The following is a 24,291-nucleotide window of genomic DNA, read 5'->3' as shown; positions in this document are numbered from 1 at the left end:
AAGGGTGACACTTTGGGAATGTGAACAGATTCATCAAAGTGGATTATCTTTGTGGCCGAAAAGTACTCTCCAGAGGTTGACCTTCTTTAGAATTCCATCACTGGGACATGGAACACAACTGTGAGTGTGTTTTCACAGATAAGGGACTGATATGCCAGGAGAATGATAAAGTGTGTGTGTGTGTGTGTGTGTGTGTGTGTGTGTGTGTGTGTGTGTGTGTGTGTGTGTGTGTGTGTGTGTGTGTGTGTGTGTGTGTGGGTGTGTGGGTGTGTGTTTGTGTGTGTGTGTGTGTGTGTGTGTGTGTGTGTGTGTGTGTGTGTGTGTGTGTGTGTGTGTGTCGCATGAGGGGTGTGTATGACATGTCACTATCTGGAGAGAGTTTTGCCACAGAACATTTGTATGAATTACATTAGTTGAAGGGTTAGTCACACATGAAGGCCCGCCCTCTGCCATGTTCCCAGCACATAATGACCTTCAGAATGTCAACTCCTCTTCTTCCTCTGTTTTTATACCTGCGAGGCAACTGTTCAATATAAGCCTGACATGACAGACGAGACGAGTGACGAATCAAAGTGAAGACGCTTGACCCCACGGTTCATTCAATTATGCATTTAACTTCACCTAACACAATTTCCATAAATAGTGTCGAAACTCATTTTTATCTCCCGAGAACGATTTAATTCACCAGATGTGACACATGTACTTTTGCGAGTGAACAGCATTATCAGCGCTCGGCAGCTGGACGCTCTCTGCCAGGAAAACAAGGGCGGACAGCCTCTTTCACCTTTTCACCTTTTTTCATGACAACACATTACAGGCCAAAATAGCTCCAGAAATTGGAGTCGCTGCCAGGATGACTGCCAGGTGTCATATAGGGTTTTATCTTCTGCACATGTAAACACCTGCAAATACAGTCAAAGATGAATTCTACTCAGATCAAGAGAGCCATCAACACTGTATCAATGTTGGGTCGCAGTCTTTTATCCCTCACAAGAACATTAAGAGATGAGAAATGTAATACAGTCGTGTATTTTTGAATGTATTACTCCCTGCTGCTGTTCAGCACATCACCTGTAAGATCACTCTCTGAACTATTAAGGTGTGTTTTGAATATAAATCGCCCAAATCCACACGTCACGTCTGGAATTGCATTTCTGCAACAGTAATAAGTAATAACTTTTTCATATAAATAAATCTCCATATCGCTACTCTTTATTGCTGCTTGATACAACAGTGATTCAACCTAGACTCAGTTTCTGAAGATTGAAGCTTTTACATACTGTAACCATACTTGGATTGACCTTAAAGGCATAGTTCACATATTTTGATGTTAATTGGTAGTAGGTAGTAGCACAATCCAGGCTGTTCCTCATAGTAGCTCTGGAAAGCTGGGCAAAAATCAATGCAAGGTCAATGGGGTCACGCTCCTGTCTCCACAAGCTGACTGACAGCATGGATTGTGCTGAGAAAGATCTCAACCAATCAACATCATCATTAGTAAGTAGCAAATAGGGCTTGACTTGTGAACTATGTTTTAAGATTCAGAGACCTTATTTCCTGCTTTCTGGTGACTTGTATGTACAAGAAAACAATGAAAATTTAAACCTTTGGCTCCAACCACCCCTAAGCTAATATCATAGCCTATTTTGGCTGTAATATTTTCTTGACCATTTTGAAACGGCAGCAATAGTAAAGGGGCCTAGATTTTTAGTTCTATTTTAATATAGCGGAAACAAGCAGATTTTCAAATTTCATCACAATAACAGGAGATCATTGGGAGAGAAATGAAACAAAACAAGTAGAGATGCATGGAAATTAGGGGTGGGGGAAAAAATCGATTCACCTAAGTATCGCGATTTTTAATGTCACGATTTTTTGGATCGATCTTTTATTCCAGAATCGATAATCGCAAATTAAAAAAAAAAAAAAAATTTGGGTGCTTGCAGTCAGGCCACTCACTGAACAGCAGGCTAGGCGCCGCCTACTGGTTTACTAGTGGTTTTATTACTTTATTAGTTAGTCTGAAGTAATAATTACACTTCAGGGTTAAAGTGGGTGCATCTCATTGTAAAATTGGACTTCAAACGGCCCAAATCTGGCTTCAAACGGCCCAAATTTCACGCGCGTTGGCCCATATCGGCCTGGCCTGCTTGGTATCTAATGCCCGGCCTGAATTATGATCCCAGTCCGCCCCTGTTTTTAACTATATCACCCAGCCCTACTCATGATATATAATATACAGTCTCTAGTGTATGATTCAACTTTTCCCATGTTCTAATCTAGTGTAAAAAGCAAACAAACTGAAAAAAGAAAAGAAAAAAAGAAACAAAAATCGCAATAAATCGTAATATCGAATCGCAATAATCGTAGAATCGCAATACTTAAGAATCGCAATATAAATCGAATCGGCACCCAAGAATCGTGATAGTATCGAATCGGGAGATAAGTGAATCGCCACAGCCCTAATGGAAATCAGCACTCTCCCGGGAAAATCGGCAGGGTCAGCAAATGAGCCTATGAGGGTGTCCCTCTTTCCCGGGGAAACTCCTCTGCTGCACATGACAGTGAAGTCACATAATTACACAGCACATGACAGTGAAGTCATTTCGAGAAGCAACAATCTTGCGGTTGATTAGTTTGAGTAGTCAGGCAGCAAAGAAAAAGCACACATTTCCATTCTAGGCACCAATCCAGACTGAGTCATGGGTCTTATGATTGAGAGATGCATGTTTGAGCTGTACTGTGCATCCCACTGTGTCAATTGCCGCCTAAAGCCCGGGACATACTCCCATGTGGGCAGCGAGAGGCGGAGCTGCGCAGACTAAGGTGACCAGACGTCCCCGATTTTCAGGGACAGTCCCCGTTTTTGGTGACCTGTCCCCGGCTGGAGCTGTCCCCGAAAATGTCCCCAGCATGGTCAATTTCAAAGGGGACCCCTGACCGTTCTCACCTTAGGATATCTGAATGAGAATGGATTCTATGAGTCTCCCCTTTACAGACGTCACTGGCCAACCACTCAAGCAGGAAGGTTGCGGGAGGCTTACGGGCGGGTTAAAAGCGTATAAAAGCATCACATGTCTATGTAGCCCGTTGATCCAGACATCCAACAAGTGCACATGCTGCTTCCTGCTGGTCCAGGAAATCTTGAACAATGAAAAAACACTTAGGACGACACCGAAAATACTTTTTGAAATCTGAGGCTTTTCGTAAAACAATCGGCACTGTAGGTTCGGACAGCCAGGCCTCATGCTACTGGAGAACAAATTGACATTTTGTAAAGGGTCACAGTGAATGAAGTGTGTGTGTGTGTGTGTGTGGGGGGGGGGGGGGGCACCAGGGGCCTCTTCGTGAAGCCGACACTGTTTATTAATTTATTAATAATGAAACCGGAATCATCCCCCTTTTCTATTTCATGGGTAATAACATTGGATATTTTAATGATATATTGATTGCCGGACTGGAAATGTCCCCGATTTCCATTTGAGAAATCTGGTCACCTTACCGCAGAGCAGACTGCGTGCGCACCCCGCGCTGGGACAGAGGGGGTCATATTCAGAGTGCTGCTCAGAGCACCGCTGTTTACATAGTACAGTGAATGGCCCATGATAAAGTCAATGAAACGCAATTAAAAGTCAATGGAATGCCATTATGTTCAGTAGACTGCGGTTTCACTCTCAAACAATTGTATCAGCACATGAATAGAATCGCCAATCCTGTTTTTATTGAATGTAAATAGGCCTAGATCTGTCTCAACACAGCACATTACTTGAAATGACTAAAAACTAACAGTTAGAAATCAAAGTTTACCACATGGGTCAAGAAATGTGGTCAAAACATGGCTCAGTGTAGCCTACTTCTTCGTTTCATTTCTCTTCCTGTCTCTCCCATGGATCTATTGTCTCCCTGCAAAGTGGAGCAGAGCGGCGTGGCGCGCTGCTAGAAAAATCTGGCGACACGCGCTTACGGTGGCCTCACCCCCACCGCAATTACGTCATATTACGTCATATATATTTCTTTGGTTTTCAAGGCTGCATTACAGTAAATTGATGTAAATCTTGTGTTTACCAGACTGTTCTAGCTGTTCTATTTGCCTTTACCAACTTAGTCATCACATTACTGATGATTATTTATCAAAAATCTCTTTGTGAAGAATATTTTTGTGAAAGTACAAAGTTACTTACAAGTCAACATTTATCCCACCTCATATCGAGATATATGTTATGATTTGTATCCAATCAAATGGTGGCAATGACAGCATAATGTGCAGGTATTTCTCATTTAAGACTTCTGATAAACCTTGTTCTGTTCTCAGTGTTATTTTCCCATGGTGATTGTGAAGCCAGGCGTTAGAGTTGCTTTCCCCTTGTGTGGTCTCTGAAGATATGAAGTGTGACTATGTCACCACCAGCATCATGCTAGACTGAAGCCAGAGGAGAGGAGGAGTGGTGTGTGCCATTATCCTGAGGGCGGGCAGATGAAGACTTTGGAGGGTTGAATCCTGGATTGCCTTAAGCAGAGATGCTAACCCTCATCTGCATGCACAGTGCATCTGCCAGCCCATTGGTGCAGCCAGCCAGCCACATTTAATGTCAAGCAATTTCCTGTAACACAAGGACATTTTGATTTAGAGACGAGTGCACGATAGAGATGAACCGTACAAAATCACTTTGAAACACCTCAGTTTACACCAAATACAGAACAGCTTACCCGAAGCATAGCCCCATAGCATTGTGACACGCCCCCCTGTGGTGCTGTACACAAGCTGCAACAGGCTTTGTGGCTGTCTTGTTGTGGCATCCTTGCCTTATCATGAGTGCCATAGTGATGGGTGTTTTTATTGTAGAGCTTACTGCTGCAGTCGAGCGCACTACTCTGCGGCTATTAAAAGACTTGTGCCGAATCATCACTTTGATTGGAGGGAGCAGGAAGAAGTACGACCTCCAGACAGACAGAAGCTCGCGCTTGTGTCCTTTCAAATTAAACGAGTGGTCTTGAATCTCTGGTCATGTTGCAGAACATCTTAGTACTGTACAGCCCCTGTCGGAAAATGCCGCTTTGTGTTGAATGTCTTACAAGGTTCTGCCTGAAGCGAAAACAAAGATTTGATTGAAGTAAATATTTGGCCTGCTATGGTCAGGATGGTGTAGTAGACTCAAAAAGAAAAGAGTGGTCACAACAACCCACCGCCGTCTGTACTGTAATTTATGCTCGCATCTCGGCATGAATCTGGCACCAATATGAAACCCATAACTCTTGTGCTTGCCGGCATGATTGATTGCTGCATAAAAGTTGAGCTATTCCAAACATGCTCTGGAATTGGATCAATGATAGTACCCTAGGCGTGAGTTTAAATAACTTCTACAACAAAGACATGACAGACCTCATAAAAGTGAACGTCACTGTTCTTTCTCATCTGTGATTGAGTCAGTGGGTATAGCCATGTTTCAGGTGTCGCTCATTCATCCTGGCAAAGAGCACAGTTTCCTCTGGTGTTGAGTCTTGAACGCATGAGCCCTTTGCTTTCAGACATGATAAGTGGCTGTGCTGCTCGTGCTAATTCAAAAACACCCTCCTGTATTAGTTTAAGATAAAACTCAACAGTAAAAAACAAACAAACAGCAATTTCCTGAGGAGGTGTCTGAGTAGTGGAGTGGTAGTTTCCTTGCCTACTGTACAAACATGAGGGTCGCAGGTTCGAGCCCCCGTGTTACCTCCAGCTTAGTCGGGTGTCCATACAGGTACGATTGGCCGTGTCTGCAGGTGGGAAGCCGAATTAAGGGTATGTATCCTGGTTGCTGCACTAGTGCTTCCTCTGATCAGTCGGCGCGCCCGTTTTGGGGGGGCGGGGGGAATAGCGTGATCCTCCCACACACTACGTCCTGCCGGTGAAACTCCTCGCTGTCAGAAGACAGTTGGGGACTGCACATGTATCAGAGGAAGCATGTGCTAGCCAACAACTCTCCCCAGATCAGCAGAGGGGGTGGAATGACGACCTTGACAGCAGGGGGGATTTACCCCACTACAATTGGGGAGAAAATGGCAGTAAATTATGTGTGTGTGTGTGGGGGAAGGGGGGCTGGGGGGGGGACTTGATCAAAAAAAGAAGAAGCGATTTCCTGAAGATATCCCATTAAAGTATCACATACTTCCATAGTGATCCTCGATCATGTAACACGTCAGATTACTGACACAGAACAAAGAAACATCAGTTCATGAATTAAAAAAACTGAATCAATATCACAACCATGCAAGAGCCTATCTAATAGTACATAACAACAATTCAACATTAAATAAACTGCAATTATCCAAATTGCTTTTCTTTACAGCCAATCTATTAGCCAGGCCTTACTTGAAATGGCAATAGGAAAGTACACTCTTTTTCCATTCCACTACAGCTGAATTGAGGAATGTATGTTGACCCGTACATGTTTTAAATCTAGGTCAGTGGCACAGCCTCGTGTGGAATATGTATGCATATTTCTGACAAGCTAGAAATAGCAGTTAAAATAAAATAACCTGGAGCTGAAGCTGAACCCTGAGGAATTGTGTGTGTTTAGCTCAACTTTATGTGGGTGATCCTCTTTTCGGCATGACCCATGAGGATCTCTGAGATGGGTTGGAAGAACTTCTCATCTCCAAATCGATACAGAACAACAATATTCTTCTTAGCTTCACAACTTCACTTTGTTTTCTTTGTATTTATTTGCACATATTAAAATCAAAAACATACGAAATAATACAAGTGAATTAAAAAAGATTTTGATTGTGCCGGTAGAGACAGCAAACCTCGATGGGCTTATTGTAGGTCTCTACCTAAGAAATTAAACCAATAATCCGATCAAAGCATATAAACAAAAACAAGAGAAAATAAATTGTGTTAATCTAATGCCGGGAAACAAGACAGAGGAAAAGAAAGCAGAATAAATCTCCTATGCTGCTGTCTGAGTTTCAGTGCAGTTCAGGTTTTAGTGACATCCTCCATTACCATGTACAAGGATAGTATTATTGGTTTTATTTTTTACAATATCAGTCTGACATGGCTTTGAAAATACGAGTGGGTCTTATTCATCATTCAGTGGTTACAGCATGACACAGCTGTGTGAAATCATGTTTTCTCAATTACTATTGCTTCTCGGCCTCCCATGCTTGTGTTGCTCTAACTGGAGAGGGGCACTCACAGGCTTTCCTTACATAGAGTGCTTGAATTGGAACACAGTAGAGACAAGATGAGAAAATGGAAGTAGGAATTGGATCGGGGTGTAGTCAGGAGATACAATATGTGTTGCCTGTAATGCCACCTTTCACACGGCTCTGGAAAATATGTTTAACCTGTACTGTTTTGATTAGGGCCAGCAAGCAAAGATGGCAGGCTGTGCTGCTGTGTGTGAGAGAGGCGAAAAGAACATGCCTGACAACTCACTAGTGGTGTGTGGGGGAGCTGCCTCTTTTATTTGGCTAATTCATTCAGTATTGTTGCTGTAAAAAAGCTGCAGGCATTGACCCTTTCTTACAGCTCAAACCTCATCAATAAGCCACTAAACACTAAATTATTCACACAGCTCTGGACACAGGTGAGGGGATATTGCCTCTGTGATACTTAACCGGCAGTCGTGTTCAATAGATTGCAGTCCCAGCTTTTCCACGTGTCTGTTACATATGTACATCATCATGTTGACTTCACTTGATTGGCTGACAGATACAGTAGGATGAAAATGAACACAACAGATTATAAAAATCACACCCACGTGACCCACACACTAGGCTACGTACGTAAGCAACTACGAGCTTAATATGCCAATGAGCTTCGCCACTGAGCTTCATTAACAAGTACAAGTCATGCGAATTCCAATGGTGCAAACCATGTTGAAATCCGTTGCAGTGTGTGTGTGTGTGTGTGTGTGTGTGTGCGCGCGTGTGTGTGTGTGTGTGCGCGTGCGCACGTGCAACGGCGTTAGAGGTGGGGAGACTCACTATTTCGCAGTGGTGCATCATCATAAAAGTTCAAGATGCGATTGCGCCGGTTAAAAAAAGTGTGCATTCGATACAATTTGTGATGAACGCATCATTTCTACCATCTTTGCATCGGTAAAATCTGATTTACACCATATACACAGTATGCCTTTAAAGAAAAGCATAAATGAGCTGCTTATTGAGTTGCAGTACTAGAGAAAATAAAGTTAAGATGACACTTGTTTTTGTTCATTCATTATTTACTGCATAAGAAATAAAATTGAACTTTTGTACCATATTGAATTGCATAGCATCATTCTTTTGTATCGCGATGAATCGCATCGTATCGCGCTGAATCGCATTGTGTTGAATCAAATTGTGACAAACCGCACTGCATCGCAATAGGGATGAATCGTATCGTATCAGTAGTTGCTTGGAACACTGCTAATTTTCAACCAGCTTTGTATCATTACAAAATCAGTAGTATATCCAAAAACTGTAAACCGTTTTGCAGGCATTCATTTAGTTTGACAGTTATTGAGAGTTGATTTGAGTTAAATTGTGGACCAATGATGTAATTTGTTTATGAATGACATCACTGGGTCCACAACTGAACTCAAATCACCTCTCAATAACTGTCAAACTAAATGAATGACTGCAAAACTGTTTACAGTTTTCGGATATACTACTGTCTTTGTAATGATACAAAGCTGGTTGAAAATTGGCAGAGTGTTCCTTTAATCTATCAAATTGCCTCAGTGATGGAGATTCCCATGCCTATAGCGTGCGTGAGCTGGATATGATGAAGTGCGTCCCAGTCAAAGGGTTAGTTACAACCCCGCTGTCCCTGGGGAGTTTGCTGCGTGACCTGGGCGAGGGAGTGTTGTGAACCCTGGGATGGCCAGCTGAGGGACAGGGGCCAGCGCTCACTGTGTTGGAGGACAAACAGCTCAGTGGTTGGTTAAACTAATCACCATGGGGACCGGCTCCTATTGCCTGCATCCCCTCTTCAGCAATGCGTCTGACAGATAAATGAATGGGCTTTGTGCTGCTGCACTAGAGCCTAGGAGCCACACACGATGCAGCCACAGTTAACCAGCAGCCCAACAGCAGTGACTTCACTAATGTCTGTTTGACTCTAAACCACGGACTGAACTCTTCAACCCGTTTTTTCCCTTTCATACCGTAATGACAGAACCTTGAAAGCAAGCTGCTGTCTGAATATTATTATCATTTTATTCACTGAGCCATGATTATGTGCCAATTTTCCTTTCCTATAAGGAAATAGTCTCATCCATCTCCTAATGGAAAATTCACTTTTTTTAAGAGCACATCCTCTTTATTGGTTGGTTGGTCTGCTTTGTTAAGGCAAGTTCGCTATCAAAAACTATGAAAATAAACAACCTTTAATAGCTTTCATATCTAAAATCTGAACATTGGTTCCCAGTTGTGTTGCGTTTAAGGTTATTGTTAAAAAAATACTGTAATGGTCATGACAAAGCAGTAAACCTCTTTTGTATTTTTTGTGCTGGGCGAAGCACCTTTTGAGAAACGTTTTGGACATTAATTTGGTAGTCGATGTTTACAACTGAATCAATAACATACGCTTTCATGATAGTTAGAGACTGCTTGTTTGTTGGCTAATCAGCAACAATCTTATCCACTTGTTGCTTATTCAAGCTTCTACAGCTGGTTAATTAGCCCTGATCTTGCACTTCTACTGTTTCAGAGTCACTGTAGCAGGAAGAGAATGTAACATTGACAGTATTGCTGAGTTAATGTTTAATGTTGTGTTATAATGCAAAAAGTAGATAGAAGTAATAAGCCAGAGGCCTTGGTTTACAGTGATTTTACAACAGCTAAAGGCCCAATTATACTCCATTTTCATACGAAAATAAATGCGTCCGTTTCACTGCCCACATACTTCCATGCGTCTTTCACATTGGTATCACGTTAAGCAATACATCCACCAGTGGGCAGTAGAGAGTCAATGTGTGAGTGTGTGTGTGGTTCTCCTCCGTTTCATGCGTATCCATAAGCTTTCAGAGGATGGACAGAAATACGCACAAAATTAATACAGAGTATGGACAGAAGGCTCTGTCCGTCTTCGTCTTTAACGTAGAGTATAATTGGGCCTTAAAGGGGCATTCTTAGACACGACGTGAACGCAGGGCTTATAAAATGGTTACTACATATAGCCTACCTGGCAAGGTTTCATAAAATAAATACAGCAACAAAAATGCAATCTTGAGAACAAATAATAGTTCTTCCACCAAGCAACGTAGTCCTTCAGTCCTTCATTTAGCAGAATGGTTCCCCAGCAACAGAAGCAGCAACACACAGACGTTTACAACCGCTTCCATGGCGGCTCAGCCAATCATAATCAAGGATCTGTTTTATAATTTTTGTTTATAATTCATGAGAATTTCTACAAATTAGACACATATCAAAAACATTATTCTGCTCCAAGGCAAAGTCAGTACTGTATTACCAGTGAATGTGTTAAGTTATCCTTTATTTATCCCCATGGGGAAATTCATCCTCTGCATTTGAACCATCCTCTACTGGGAACCTTCCTAGAACTAGGAGCAGTGGGCAGCTGCAGTGCAGCGCCCGGGGACCAACTCCAGTTCTTTTGCCATTGCCTTGGTCAGGGGCACTGACAGGAGTATTAACCCTAACATACATGTCTTTGATGGTGGGAGGAAACCGGAGCACCCGGAGAAAACCCACACGAACACGGGGAGAACATGCAAACTCCACACAGAAAGGACCTGAGACGGACCGGGGTTCGAACCCGGGACCTTCTTGCTGTGAGGCAACAGTGCTAACCACTGAGCCACCGTGCCGTCACTGTGTTGTTAGAGCGTATAGTGATCACCTCACATTTAAGAGAAGAAAATGCACAAACATCTTAATTGTATTGAATAACCACAATTTTCCTGTTATTACTTCAACATACAGCCCAATTTGGTATGAAAGCACTGAATTTAGCCTCCCATTTGTTTTCAGTGGCGCAGCTCCAAAAAGTGTCTCTTGGCATCATCAATTAGAATTTTGTTTTTGGGCTTTAGTTGATCGTGTTCATAAATAACTGTACTGTCCAAGCATGTAGCGATGTAATACCACACACAACATCTAATAGAGTAGTGCAGGAATGAATCCAGAAGACCCTGGATGTTAGCACTCTGTGTAAAAGGGATGGGATTTTTGTATGATTTTGGTTTAATGCTTGAAATAAGGTCTGTGGTTAACAAAAGTTTATGAAACAGTGAACTGTGTGCTCAGTAAGATCATCTTCAGAAATTAGGACCACTTTTATGATTTTGGAAGCGTAAATGCGTGTTTTTTAAAACACGATTTTCAGAAACTGCTTCAAAAGTCATACAAGTGGTTCTAATTTGTGAAGATTATTTTGCTGAACACAAAAGTTTGCCGTTTTATTAACGTTTTTTTTAACTTTTGTTAACCATAGCACTTATTCATGCATTTAACCGAAATTCCCATACAAAAATCCACTTTTACACGTAAGAACCAGGAAGTGCAGGGACTTCTGGGTAAGTCTACAAAAATAAGTCATCCCTGCGGTACTCTATTCAGCATGGATTTTTCCTGTCATGTTTTTATTATAATACAGGCCTTAATTTATGCCAGTCATTTAGTCATATGAACAAATATGTACATGTTTGCACAGTGTTGCATTGAATAAACATGCATGCTGTGTAACCCCTAAACACATTGACATGCTTACATTGTAGTGTTTTGTTATGTGTGCTGACATTGATTTTCAGTGAAAGTCCTCTTAGGAATGTCAAAGTGTTCAACTTTTCAGATAGGATATATTGATATGCTTGCCATGTGCTCGCAAACATTTCCAGTTCACAGCAAGGAGAATCTTATCATGCTGTCTGACTTTGTCAACACTATTAAATTTAGAGGGAGTCAGAGATTAATAACTCCCACGTAAGGAGAAAATGGGAAGAGGCGCAGGCTTGGGAGCATACAGAAAGATTAATGAGTGTCAAAAACAATGAATTTTCCATTATATAGTAGAGTGGCATGCGCTGCTTGTATGGCTTTCCCCCTCTCCCGATCAGATAAGGGCTTCTCGTTCAAGGATCACAAATAAATGACCTATTTTTATAGATAAACACTTTAGAAATAGTATTTTTCTTCACAAGGAAGATTCCACCCTGAGCTATAGGGTATATGAATAAGCAAAATGATCACCATTTTTATTGGGTTTTCAGCCTTGCTGTAACATAATGTTGCAAAGAAATGTTATATGCACGGACGGTATTTTGAAATTGGCCTCGTGGAGACAGGTTATTGAGAAATATGCAGATTATATGAGAATGTTGCGGTCCCACCTTACCTTACTGATATGACTGAATCTCCTACTGTTTACACACTCTCCTACTCTTCACACACACACACACACACACACACACACACACACACACACACACACACACACACACACACACACACACACACACACACACACACACACACAAGTCATACAGTAATTGCTACAATGGATGCCAAATCTTCTCAAATATCAGCAGAGAGGAAACACATTGCAGTGATGAGCGTGCTGAATAAATACTGTATGTAACTTTACGTATAGCACAAGATGCCGAGAAGCCCCAAATCGTCTTCGACCACAAGAGAAACAAATGAGGTGTGCCCAGTGGTCCAATCAGTGTGGACAAGGTGACTGGCACCTACAGCTGTGAGGGAATGGCAGCATGTTAGCGGTTCAACTTTTCCCATTATAGACGGGATGTGTCAGCAGACAGTGAATTTGTACTTAGAGCAGAGATGGGGATCGGCCAGAAGAGAGGTAAACACTACAAGAGGAGACTAGCAAGTGCTCTTGTCAACCCCTACATTTACACGGAAACTGCACCTTCTGTGAAGCCCAATCGCTGTGGATTTGCTCAGGGCTCCTTGAGCTGAGACATGTCCCGCTCCACCTGCCAGGACTGAAGGCAAGTGACGAAACTAGCTCCAAGTTTACATCTACTTAAGAAGACATTGTTTTGTAGTGTATGACAGTTCAGTTATGTTTATAGCCCCTTATCACAAGCACGTCTCAAAGGGCTTTACACAGCATCATCACATTATACTATATCATTCTCTATAGTAGATAATGTACTGTATCTTCAGGTTTTTGGCACCTTTATGTGTTTGCATCTCTATCAGAGACCTGAGCCTTCTTCTTTGGTCCATTCCTGTCAAAGGAGGTTGTGGGGGATACCTTGGTTTGGTGAACCAGAGATGTCTCTGTTTTACTTCCAAAGAGCCTCCTCACCTTTGGAAGAAGACTATAGTGAGTAATGAGACTGAAACTTGGGTCGTTCCCCATCTTGGCTCGGCAGCTGACGAAGTCAACAAGCGCAACAAAGGGAGGGAACAGAACACACATTCCCTGCTTATTATTTATTATTTATTTTATTATTTTATTTATTTATTTGCACATATAAAGCATACAGAAACAAAGAAAAGGAAAACACAAGCATGTGCCAGTAGAGACAGGAAACCTTAGGTCGGCTTATTCTGGGTCGCTACCTCAGAAATGAAGCCAAACCCAATATTCAAAATAATCTATACAAAGCATACAATATAAACAAAAACAAGAGAAAAGAAACAAGCTTGTAGGCGGAGCAAAGAATTGACCATGTTTCTTCTATGAAGGGCAGCGTTTGAGCAGTCAGGTTGACACCACAAACTGTGGAAAGTGGAAGTTAAGGAAAGTGGGGATGCAAAGATGTTTCTCTACCTTGGTTGACTGAAATTCCATTAGCCTGATGAGCTCAGCTCTTTCAGTTTTGGGTAGTCTTTGTTAGTTATCTTTGGCAAACTGTCACCCTGTGAAACCATGGGTGCTCTTCCAGCCTGTCCCACATCATCCTCTCTGTGGATAATTCATGCAGACAATCCTAACACACTTGACATGTTCTGCAGACCCATTTCCGAGCTTTTTTAGGAAGACATCTATTTTTTCACTGGACATCAGCTCCACGTCTCTGATGTCTCTGGGGTTTTTTTTTTCCTTAAGTGAGAAGCCTTTCAGTTTCCACTTGTGCCTGAGCCATGGCAGCCAAAGCACATAGGTGAGCCACTTTAACCCCATGATAAGCAAAAGGTCTTCTCGGTTTTCAGTGTAGACGTCCTCATCTTCTCAGTCATGTTAAGAAAGGGGACGGGGGACCTGCACAGACAGTTTTATCGCTGTCTTAAGCTACACTTGGGTACCTTGGCATACAGTGGGAGCAGTATCTGTTGTCAGCATGAACTGCAAGGTCTGTCCCGCTACAAGCCATTTTCACTTTAACTGTTCCAGCTCAACTGCCTTTTGGACAGACTTTGACAAGACAGATCTCAGAGCAGGACCTTAGCAGTGAGTTCTCCACCACAGACTTGTTAGTGTGTGTGTGTGTGTGTGTGTGTGTGTGTGTGTGTGTGTGTGTGTGTGTGTGTGAAGTGTGTGTGTGTGTGTGTGTGTGTGTGTGTGTGTGTGTGTGTGTGTGTGTGTGTGTGTGTGTGTGTGTGTGTGTGTGCGTGCGTGTGCGTGTGCGTGTGCGTGTGTGTGTGTGTGTCTGTGTGTGTGTGTGTGTGTGTGTGAGAGATGTCACATTGGAGGTGGCAGGATGTCCTCCTCCCTGTCTTGCTGTCTTACTGTCTTGGTGGAGAGCACAGCTTTTCTTCTCACTTTCACATTGTTAACTTTCAGCGCTGCACTTGCACTTTTTAGGGATGTGTGCTGGGCGAGATCTTCTCCCAGGCTTACCTGTACACTCGCTGTTAATCTGACCTAGTCCATTGCCTTTGGCAAGAATGCTGTTTTACTGTTCTGTCTACATTACACGTGACCTAAGTGTATCTTGAAAGAAAGGTAAGCGCCTTCCTTTCTGTAGCCACTAGAGACAAACAGAGCTCGTCTCGTCTCGAGTGATGATGAAAGGAAGGTGTTTTGCTACGTGTCAACTTACCCTTAGTAACAAGTCATTTGCACAGAAGATGAAAGTTAAAACATGTTGTGAGACAGATTAGCCCTTACAAGAAAGCATGTGCTATTTTGTTACGGTTAAAGGGGATTTTACACAGATGTACTGAGTATGAAATGTGTCATCTTTTTTTGTTGAGATTAGATCAAAGTTACCTGGTCATATTATAGTCTAGCAGCAAGTCCTCAAAAAAGGCTTTAGTTTTTGAGATACCCCTACCCGAGGTAGAACAAATGACAACAATGATTTTTCTTATCTTTAGGGTCTTCCATTAATGAAATTGATTGTTGTCAAAAAAAAAAATTGGGGGAAAAAATGTTTTTTTGGCTGTTCTTTAGAACTACCCCAATCCCTGAAAAAGAGCCAAATTAGGCCAGTCCGAATAGGGGAAAGGTGACAACAAAGCCAATAACTTGAGAATGCTCACTCTTTTCCTCATCAGATTTGCTGAGGTATGAACCAGGTGGCTGCCCTACATCACCAAATAGTCAGAAAATGATTTACCTAAAAAGATAGTGAATTATAGTCCTGTAAATATAACTTTAGTTTAGGCGGAAATTGTACTTTGTGGTGATAGGAACATAGGACTCCATCACTTTTCTCTCATTTATCAGAAAAACTGAAATCCCTGAAAAATATACCATTACTGAATTGTCTAGGGTGCTATTGAACACTGACCAGTAGTTGTATGGAGATATCTGGTACAGTTCTATTGCAAATGAGATTTCTTTAGACATAGGCCTACTACGTCTTCACTGAAACAGTCGCAAGAGAATTTGCACTTCTGCTTTACGGAAAAAGGAAAATGGATTGATGTGCACAAACTTGTATGAACTGAGGTTCATAATTGCATCAACAACATATGCAGCCTCTGCAAATTTGCCACCAACAGAGGATGCATTTGCACAACATGTGCAAAGAGCAATGTATCAGACAGTGATATGGTGTCACAGTCACATGGGGTGACCCCACGGTAGCCAGTGGGGTAAAGCACCGTTCGATCGACGGTAGCCAGTGGGGCAAAGCACCGTTCGATCGACGGTAGCCAGTGGGGCAAAGCACCGTTCGATCGACGGTAGCCAGTGGGGCAAAGCACCGTTAGATCCACGGTAGCCAGTGGGGCAAAGCACCATTCGATCGACGGTAGCCAGTGGGGCAAAGCACCGTTCGATCCACGGTAGCCAGTGGGGCAAAGCACCGTTAGATACACGGTAGCCAGTGGGGCAAAGCACCGTTCGATCGACGGTAGCCATTGGGGCAAAGCACCGTTCGATCGACGGTAGCCAGTGGGGCAAAGCACCGTTAGATCCACGGTAGCCAGTGGGGTAAAGCACCGTTCGATCGACGGCAGCCAGTGGGGCAAAGCACCGTTCGATCCACGGTAGCCAGTGGGGCAAAGCACCGTTTGATCGACAGTAGCCAGTGGGGCAAAGCACCGTTAGATACACGGTAGCCAGTGGGGCAAAGCACCGTTCGATCCACGGTAGCCAGTGGGGCAAAGCACTGTTCGATCGACGGTAGCCAGTGGGGCAAAGCACTGTTTGATCGACGGTAGCCAGTGGGGCAAACCACCTGTTCAAATTGGCCTACTACCTTTAATCGTATACAGTACTCAATCTGTTATTCGCCTGCCGTGTGTATCTCCTGTCTTTTCTTATATCTACGCTCGTCGTATTTTAATGATGTTGGTGGTGTTTGCAATACTTGTTTTTATGTATGATCTTTTAGAATGTCATGTCTCTTTTATGCACTTAATGACCTTGGGTGCTTTGAAAGGTGTCACCAAATAAAATGTTTTATTATTATGTTTACAGGACTATAATTCATTATCTTTTTAGGTAAATCATTTTCTGACTATTTGGTGATGTAGGGCAGCCACCTGGTTCATACCTCAGCAAATCTGACGAGGAAAAGAGTGAGCATTCCCAAGTTATAGGCTTTTATGCCACTTAGTCCCCATTCGGAATAACATACAATCATTTGACTGTTTCAGTGAAGACGTAGTAGGCCTATGTCTAAAGAAATCTCATTTGCAATAGAACTGTACCAGATATCTTCATACAACTGCTGGTCAGTGTTTAATAGCACCCTAGACAATTCAGTAATGGTATATTTTTCAGGGATTTCAGTTTTTCTGATAAATGAGAGCAAAGTGATGGAGTCCTATATTCCTATCACCACAAAGTACAATTTCCGCCTAAACTAAAGCTATATTTACAGGACTATAATTCACTATCTTTTTAAGTAAATCATTTTCTGACTATTTGGTGATGTAGGGCAGCCACCTGGTTCATACCTCAGCAAATCTGATGAGGAAAAGAGTGAGCATTCTCAAGTTATTGGCTTTTTTGTCACCTTTCCCCTATTCGGACTGGCCTAATTTGGCTCTTTTTCAGGGATTGGGGTATCTAAAGAACAGCCAAAAAACATTTTTTCCCCCAATTTTTTTTTTTACAACAATCAATTTCATTAATGGGAGACCCTAAAGATAAGAAAAATCATTGTTGTCATTTGTTCTACCTCGGGTAGGGGTATCTCAAAATCTGAGGGCCCTTTCTGCTAGACTATTAAGTATTATTTTGATTCAAAGTTAACTATGACAAAAATAGCGTTACATACTTTCCTTTGCCACTATAATCATATACAGCGACAGATAAGACACGCAATGGTGATTCATTCCTTAACATTTTAATTAACACTTTTACCATTTATGCTATCTTGTTACTTATTGTTTGCAAACAGAACACACAGCTTTAATTTGCCAAGTCATTTTGTTTACATATAGCAGTTTAAGCTATTCGTCCATAATGTTATGGGTCAATTTTGATACGTATAGTAATAAGTGGAGCATTATGACAAAACATCTTTCTCAAGAAAATGTAGTTTTGTACTGAAAATTAGTGCTGCGTGCCTAACTAATTATGGTCTTCAGTATGTTAATGAATGTATTACATGGCTAAGTTTGTTACATGGTTTGGACTTGTTAAATATGTATTCCTTCACTTCAGGCATTCCAAGTGTGCCTGCACAGCCACTTTCTGTTCAAAATGTATTATCTTGTTTCTTTGTATTGTTGTATTGATGTAAAGGGCTAACACTGGACATGGCATGTTGTTTCTAGGACAGGTGTTATAAAGCAATACTTCCCACATCCCCCACATGTACTGCATATAAGCATGTTCTCCCTGTCATCGCCGATCCAGCAAATAATCCCCATATTATCAGTATTACTCTTTCATACAAGCTGTCTAACCTGCTGTTTCCCTGCCTTACCCCCTCATGCTATCAGTGGCTGGGACAAAAAACAAAGCGAAAGGTGAGTTATTGCCTCCATTTTCTTGCCACATGATTTATGTTGGACACAGTTCCCAATAAGCAATGTTCGGATCGCCCTTTTATCTCCCGCTAGAGCCCAGGAAGCATTAACATACATTCACCGCCTGCTGCAAAGCTTTCTGGGGATTTTTTTTAACCTTTATATGTCCAGAAAAAGGTTTGCTGCACGGCATGCTCGCTCTTTTTCAGAAACAACCTGTTTCACAAATGGATAGACACAGCCACACCAGGGAGCTCCCGAGTGCAACCAGTCTGGTTTTTCCGCCATTGCTAGTGTTGGCCGGTGTGCAGCTCCACTGGAGCAGTTTGGGGGTTGTTGCTGGTTCAAGGGCATCTCAATGCTAGTGGAGGAAGGAGAGTGTTGCTCATTGGCTTTCCCCACCGAGACTTTCTCAGACAGACTGTGCCTTCAATCTGGAGACCGTCTGCTCATAAGACAACTTCTCAAAGTTTTTAGGTTGCTGCTGCCCTTCAAAATGTAATGCGTAATCCTAATGTTATCACCTATCGGTGTTCCTTTTGTTGTTATTGATTCTATGGCCTAATAAATTGACTTAAAAAGACAAGATTCATTATGCACTAGTGAAGTAGGAGGCTGACTCAGAAATGGATTTGAAGGGCCCACAGGTGGACATTTATTTACAGTGGAAAAGGAAGAAAAAAAAATATTTACAGAACAGAGGATAACTCAAATCATACCAAATCAAAATAACGACACAGGCACTGGCATCTGCACCGCCTGACCTTCCCTACCAGCTGCCTCAGAACAACTCTTTAAATGCAGCCATCAATTTCAGAGACACATGCCCTGGCCTTCACCAACCTCACTACAAGGGTGAGACGTATTACCAGCCTTTATATTCATAGTTTTTACCTATTATTAAAGGGATAGTTCACTTTTTTTTTTAAGTCTAGCCCTATTTGCAACTTACCAATAATGATGTTGATTGGTAGAGTTCTTTCTCAGCACAATCCATGCTGTTCCTCATACAGTAGTAGCTCTGGAAAGTTGGGCAAAAACGAATGCAAGGTCAATGGGGTCATGCTTCTGTATGTACAAGCTGACTGAGGCTTACTAAAATTTCATCCACAGTGCACACAAAGTAAATCTCAGTGAGCTTCAGTCAGCTTGTACATACAGGAGCCTGACCCCATTGACTATGAGGAACAGCATGATTGTGCTGAGAAAGAACTCTACCAATCAACATCATCATTGGTAAGTAGCAAATAGGGTTATACTTAAAAGAAAAAAGAAATCCCTTTAACCATAGTGTTATTTTCACAGAATTCCAATTTCCTACTGTACCTGAATGCATCACCAAAATGCATACAGTAAATAAACACGATCTCGCACAACAAAAGGATAATACACATTAGCAAAGAAAAAAACAACAATTGTCTGTGATGATTGTGTTAAACTGAGAATATGGAATTTGGAAATCGCAACAAAATATAACACTAAACACCAACAGACCCGGTATCACGCCAAAGTGTGAAATAGACCCGCCGGGGCATGATTAAATAAAAACATTTGAATCGATCCCCGCTTGTCAGCATCAAAGGCAAACGTATATGCCCGTCTGCCACCCCGGCCACAACGCCATTACAGGGTACCATTTTATTTCAGGCACCTAGTGCCTCTATTGCCCCCTGCTGGTACTGCACCTTCATACATGCGTGTACTTTTCCCGCCTAGGCGAGGCGGGTCTGTTACGTGCTTTGGGGTGATCTCGGGCTGCACCAACAGTCCATAGTTGGGTGTTTGCTTACACAGTGAAATTACCGGTCAACTCATTACATGATAGAATTAACATGTAGAGATGTAGCCTACCAATGGGCTTAATTTATGGATAAACAAGGAATCTACAGTAACAGTGACAAATGATGCGGTCATACCTGCCACATGCTCACCCAGGAATTACTTCTTTATTATCACATTATCACCCCCCCCCATTACCATGTTGTTAATGAGCTGTAATGTAAAGTGCTACCATTGCATTTAGCCTGCATGTTCTGTTCTGTTCTGTTCTGTTATTGTAGCCTATTGCCATTGCTTCTTCTGATACCATAAGTGCATCCTATCTATAGCATCGCAACCAACCCCAGTGATTCTGTTTTTATAGGATTTTTTATTTTATTTTATTTTTGCTGCTAGATTAAGTGGAAATTTGACTTTCTGGGGATTCTGGCTAATTTTGTGTAAGCCAATGAAAATGGCCACAGGAAAACCTTGCATAGTGAAGTGAAATCTATCCTTCTCTTAGCTACTTATATGGCCACATTATCATTCTAATCTCAAATATTGATGCATTAATTACACCAGTGTTTTTTCTTTGACAAGAGTTCAACTGAACCAAGTGATTAATGTACACGAATGAAGGTTTCTCCTCCCCCTTCCCCCCCTTTTTTAAATGCAGTGATTTCTAATTACAGGAGGACTAATTAGGAAGCTAGTTTTTAATTAATGGGAGTCAAGATACACATTCAGCATTCATATGGTTGATTCCTAGTCCAACATTTGGAAGCTATTTTGAACATAATTACTTAGATGAGAAATACACACATTGTATTGCTTTCAATTAATATAACTGTAGGTAGCACTTTAATCACACTGGTTAACTCATTGAGTGCCAATGACGTCTAAAGACGTCAATTCAAATAGTAACGTAGAGTGCCAATGACGTCTAAAGACGTCAATTGCGTTTTTTTGACGGTGGGACGTAGATCAAAGCCTGATGCATCTCCTGTAAAAATATGGGAGATGTCGAATGTGTATAAGCTATTTTACGGACCCATTAGGTGGCGACAGTGCTCTCCAGATTAGAGAAAGGTGCAGGAAAAAACAGAGAAGAAGTCATGGGGAAACGGAAACCGCATCGGTATGCATCGATATGCATGAAGCATAACGTTAGCTGTGCCTGTGAACAGCAGCCAATCTGCTGCCACAATTGAGCCCCTCCGTCTCCGCTGCGATAGCCCCTCCACATGATTAGTTGCCGACACCAGCGTCTTTCTGAAAAGTTACATTATTCTCAGCTGGAAGCGCTGGGAGCCGGCAACAAAAACGGCGGAACGCTGTGAAAAAGCTGGGCGTAGCGCACTTTTCAGTGCAGAGCAAACGCAGCAGAGAGCCACCAGAGACACTCCAACGGAGGAGTGTGCAGTTGAGGGGGGTGGGGCACGCAGGGCAGCATACAACACCGACCCAGACAGCAGGAGGCTCGATGGACAGATTTACAAACACAAGCTAGAATATCTGATGCCCACCAGCAGTAAATCAAGACCAGCAAGAAGGTGTAGGGTCTGCGCACGCAGGGGCCAGCGCTGCTGGTTGCAGCTAAAAAATATTATTTTGCCAAACAAAATTCCTTTGTTTTCGCTGTTTTATTGAAGGAAATTATTTTTGAGGTGTCACTACATCAGAAAATATTAGCTTCAGAGTCAGTGATGTGCTTGAAATGCTTCATTTCACAAAAGGCTGATTATCTCAGCTTCTAGTTTGAAACGTCTGTTTTTGGTGAAAACAACCTATCTTCTCCGGCTGATAACTAAAGAACGGAAAATGATATCAATAAACTTTTTTTTGCTGATGATACAATAGAGTCTCATCGTTCTTTGGGCGTGTTCGGTGTTTACATAGTAATATCACACAATATTCTGTGGGCCTCGAGAAATCACTGAAAACGCTCTGAAAGGGCTGGCACTGGGAGCATCCGTTTTCCAAAAGTGGCTGGCACTCAATGAGTTAATAATAGCACATTCTTAACACCTGACTGTCGTTTGTGAAATAACATTTAAAACATTTCATCAGGCGAAATTTTCAAAATATAAAGTTATCCTGGCAGTTGTCATTATTATTACTATTATTTATTTATTGAGACTTTCCAATTAGATGTATTCTCTCAGCTAGAGGTCTTCACAGGTCCAAAATGATGGACCCGAACCCTAATGGACCTGTGGAATTTGCCCTCGGTCTCCATTGAACCTGTCTATTATTAGAAAGCTCTTCAGGTATTTGGGGGTTCAGGCATATTGAAGACCTCTCACCTAAAGTGACGGTTGGATGAAGCAATCCTTTGACCAGTGCAGGTCCAGAGAAAGGGAGAAGCATTTATGTGTAGATATACTGTACAGAAGGCTAGAGGGTTATAGCAAATATCAAACGGTCTGAAAAACAGCTTCCTGACAGAACATTTTACCCCCAAGTCATGCTTTTCAGAGAGAAACGGCAAGGCAGACTCTAAGTATTGATTTTTCTCTCTGAATATATTGAGAAAACGGTTCAACTGCTGTATACTGTCCCAAATGCCATAGGTAAAACATGAAGCTGAAATAAGACATGACATTTTCATTAATGTGCCATATAGCATTTATGACAGATATTCAGGTGTTATGAATGTGCATGAGGATTCCTGTCATGAAGAAAGGTTTATTGAAAATCTAATACTGTTCCTAAGTGAGCAAATTTGTATTTTTGCTTGTATTTTTCCTCGGCTGCTGCGTGGCCTCGCCTACTCTATTGGCATGCGCCCAATTGCTCAACTTCAGTGATGTCATGAGATGATTTTGATCAATAATAATGTCACTGAAGACATAACTGATGATGTCATAGACATTGTGACATCATCAGTGGGACACAAATTGAAACAGACAAACATTGCCCACTTGCTCCCTTTTTTATTATATAAAAAGGGATAACTGACCAAATTATTCAATGGGTTTGTGCAGATGGAAGAGGGTCGTTTACCTCTCTCACAGTCTACTTTGTAAATAATGGTTCAACGGGACATGGTAACTCGTCTCATTCATTCCCACCTGATGGCTTCTCACCACCCTAAAGGAAATCCATACTTATGGTAATTGAGAAAATATGCCGCTGCGTAGATCACAATCAAGCTTCTGTCGTGTTGGAATCATATAAATTAAAGCATGGTAGCACACTCCTGGAGTTAGGTTTGATCGCTATCAAGGGCCTTTTTATGTTGTGAGCCCATGTTTTTCTGTGTATAGTCCTCATCTCTCAAAATCTAAGCCATATAGAGAATGTTTGCAAGCATCAAATCACAGAATGTGACACCTAGTAAAGTTATCTCACCTTTTGAATATAATTTCAGCTTTTTCCCCATTTCAAATTGGAGAGACTATTTCTGGCCTACTTTCTGAAGCCAATGTATTTTTTACTTCCCCCCCCCCCTCTTCTTCTGTGTTTTTTTCCCCTCTTGTACAGCAGAAGAAAAAACAACAGTGTTAAGAGTTTCCCCAGCAGCAGGGATATTTATTGCCAGTTCTGTGGATTGTCTACCCTCCTACATCCCCCCAACACCCCCGCTGTGGCAAATCACAGGGGAGGACAGTGCTCAGTACCACCTCTGATTCAAGGGAGGCTCACTCCTGCTCAGGTGCTATTGAGCAACAGCCACCAACTGTCCTTTTTGATGGAGGGTAAAGATGACAGACAGCTCACTCTGTCCTGATCTGCTGAGAGCTGTTCTTGTTTAAACATGTTGAAATCCACTATAATCTCCCAGTGCAGATAGAAGATGTGCTTACAGCAGAGGTGGAAAGTAACTTAGCACATTCACCACTTGAATACAGTTTTGAGGTGCTGGCACTTTACTTGAGTATTTTAAATGTGTGAGACTTTACGCTTTTACTCCATTATATTTCAGAAGGAAATATTGTACTTTTTACTCCAATTCCATGTTACTCCATGTTACTTTGCACAATAAGTAAGTAATAGTAGTAGTTAGACCTACAGTAGCACTTCTAGCGCCACCTGGACCACCTATGACAATGAAATAGGCTATGTCTTCCAGTTTAATGCATCAATAATGGGAACCATTCATGAGTATTTTTTAAAGTACATTTCACTACTGATACTTATACTTCTTTTGAATGCTGAACTTTTACTTTTAACGAAATATTTCGCCATTATGACATTTGTACGTTTTCCACCACTACAGTGCTGTATTGTCAAGATGAAGCTCGACGA

General features: G+C 41.9%; 1 protein-coding gene across 1 annotated transcript in view; it reads left to right on the top strand.

Moving 5' to 3' along the window:
- Window positions 1-24,291, top strand: part of cadm2b (cell adhesion molecule 2b) — a gene marked incomplete at both ends in the record, with an annotated part of 219,840 nt that overhangs the window by 121,312 nt on the left and 74,237 nt on the right. Inside the window, one exon of the mRNA XM_083636996.1 lies at window positions 18,253-18,279. Coding sequence (XP_083493122.1) covers window positions 18,253-18,279 — 27 coding nt within the window. The remainder of the gene's footprint in view (window positions 1-18,252; window positions 18,280-24,291) is intronic.

Source organism: Poromitra crassiceps (genome assembly GCF_964638095.1).
Source record: "Poromitra crassiceps genome assembly, chromosome: 5".
In the NCBI taxonomy this organism is placed as follows: domain Eukaryota; kingdom Metazoa; phylum Chordata; class Actinopteri; order Beryciformes; family Melamphaidae; genus Poromitra; species Poromitra crassiceps.
Note: the sequence above shows the minus strand (reverse complement) of the source record. Positions and strands in the feature narration are given on the sequence as shown.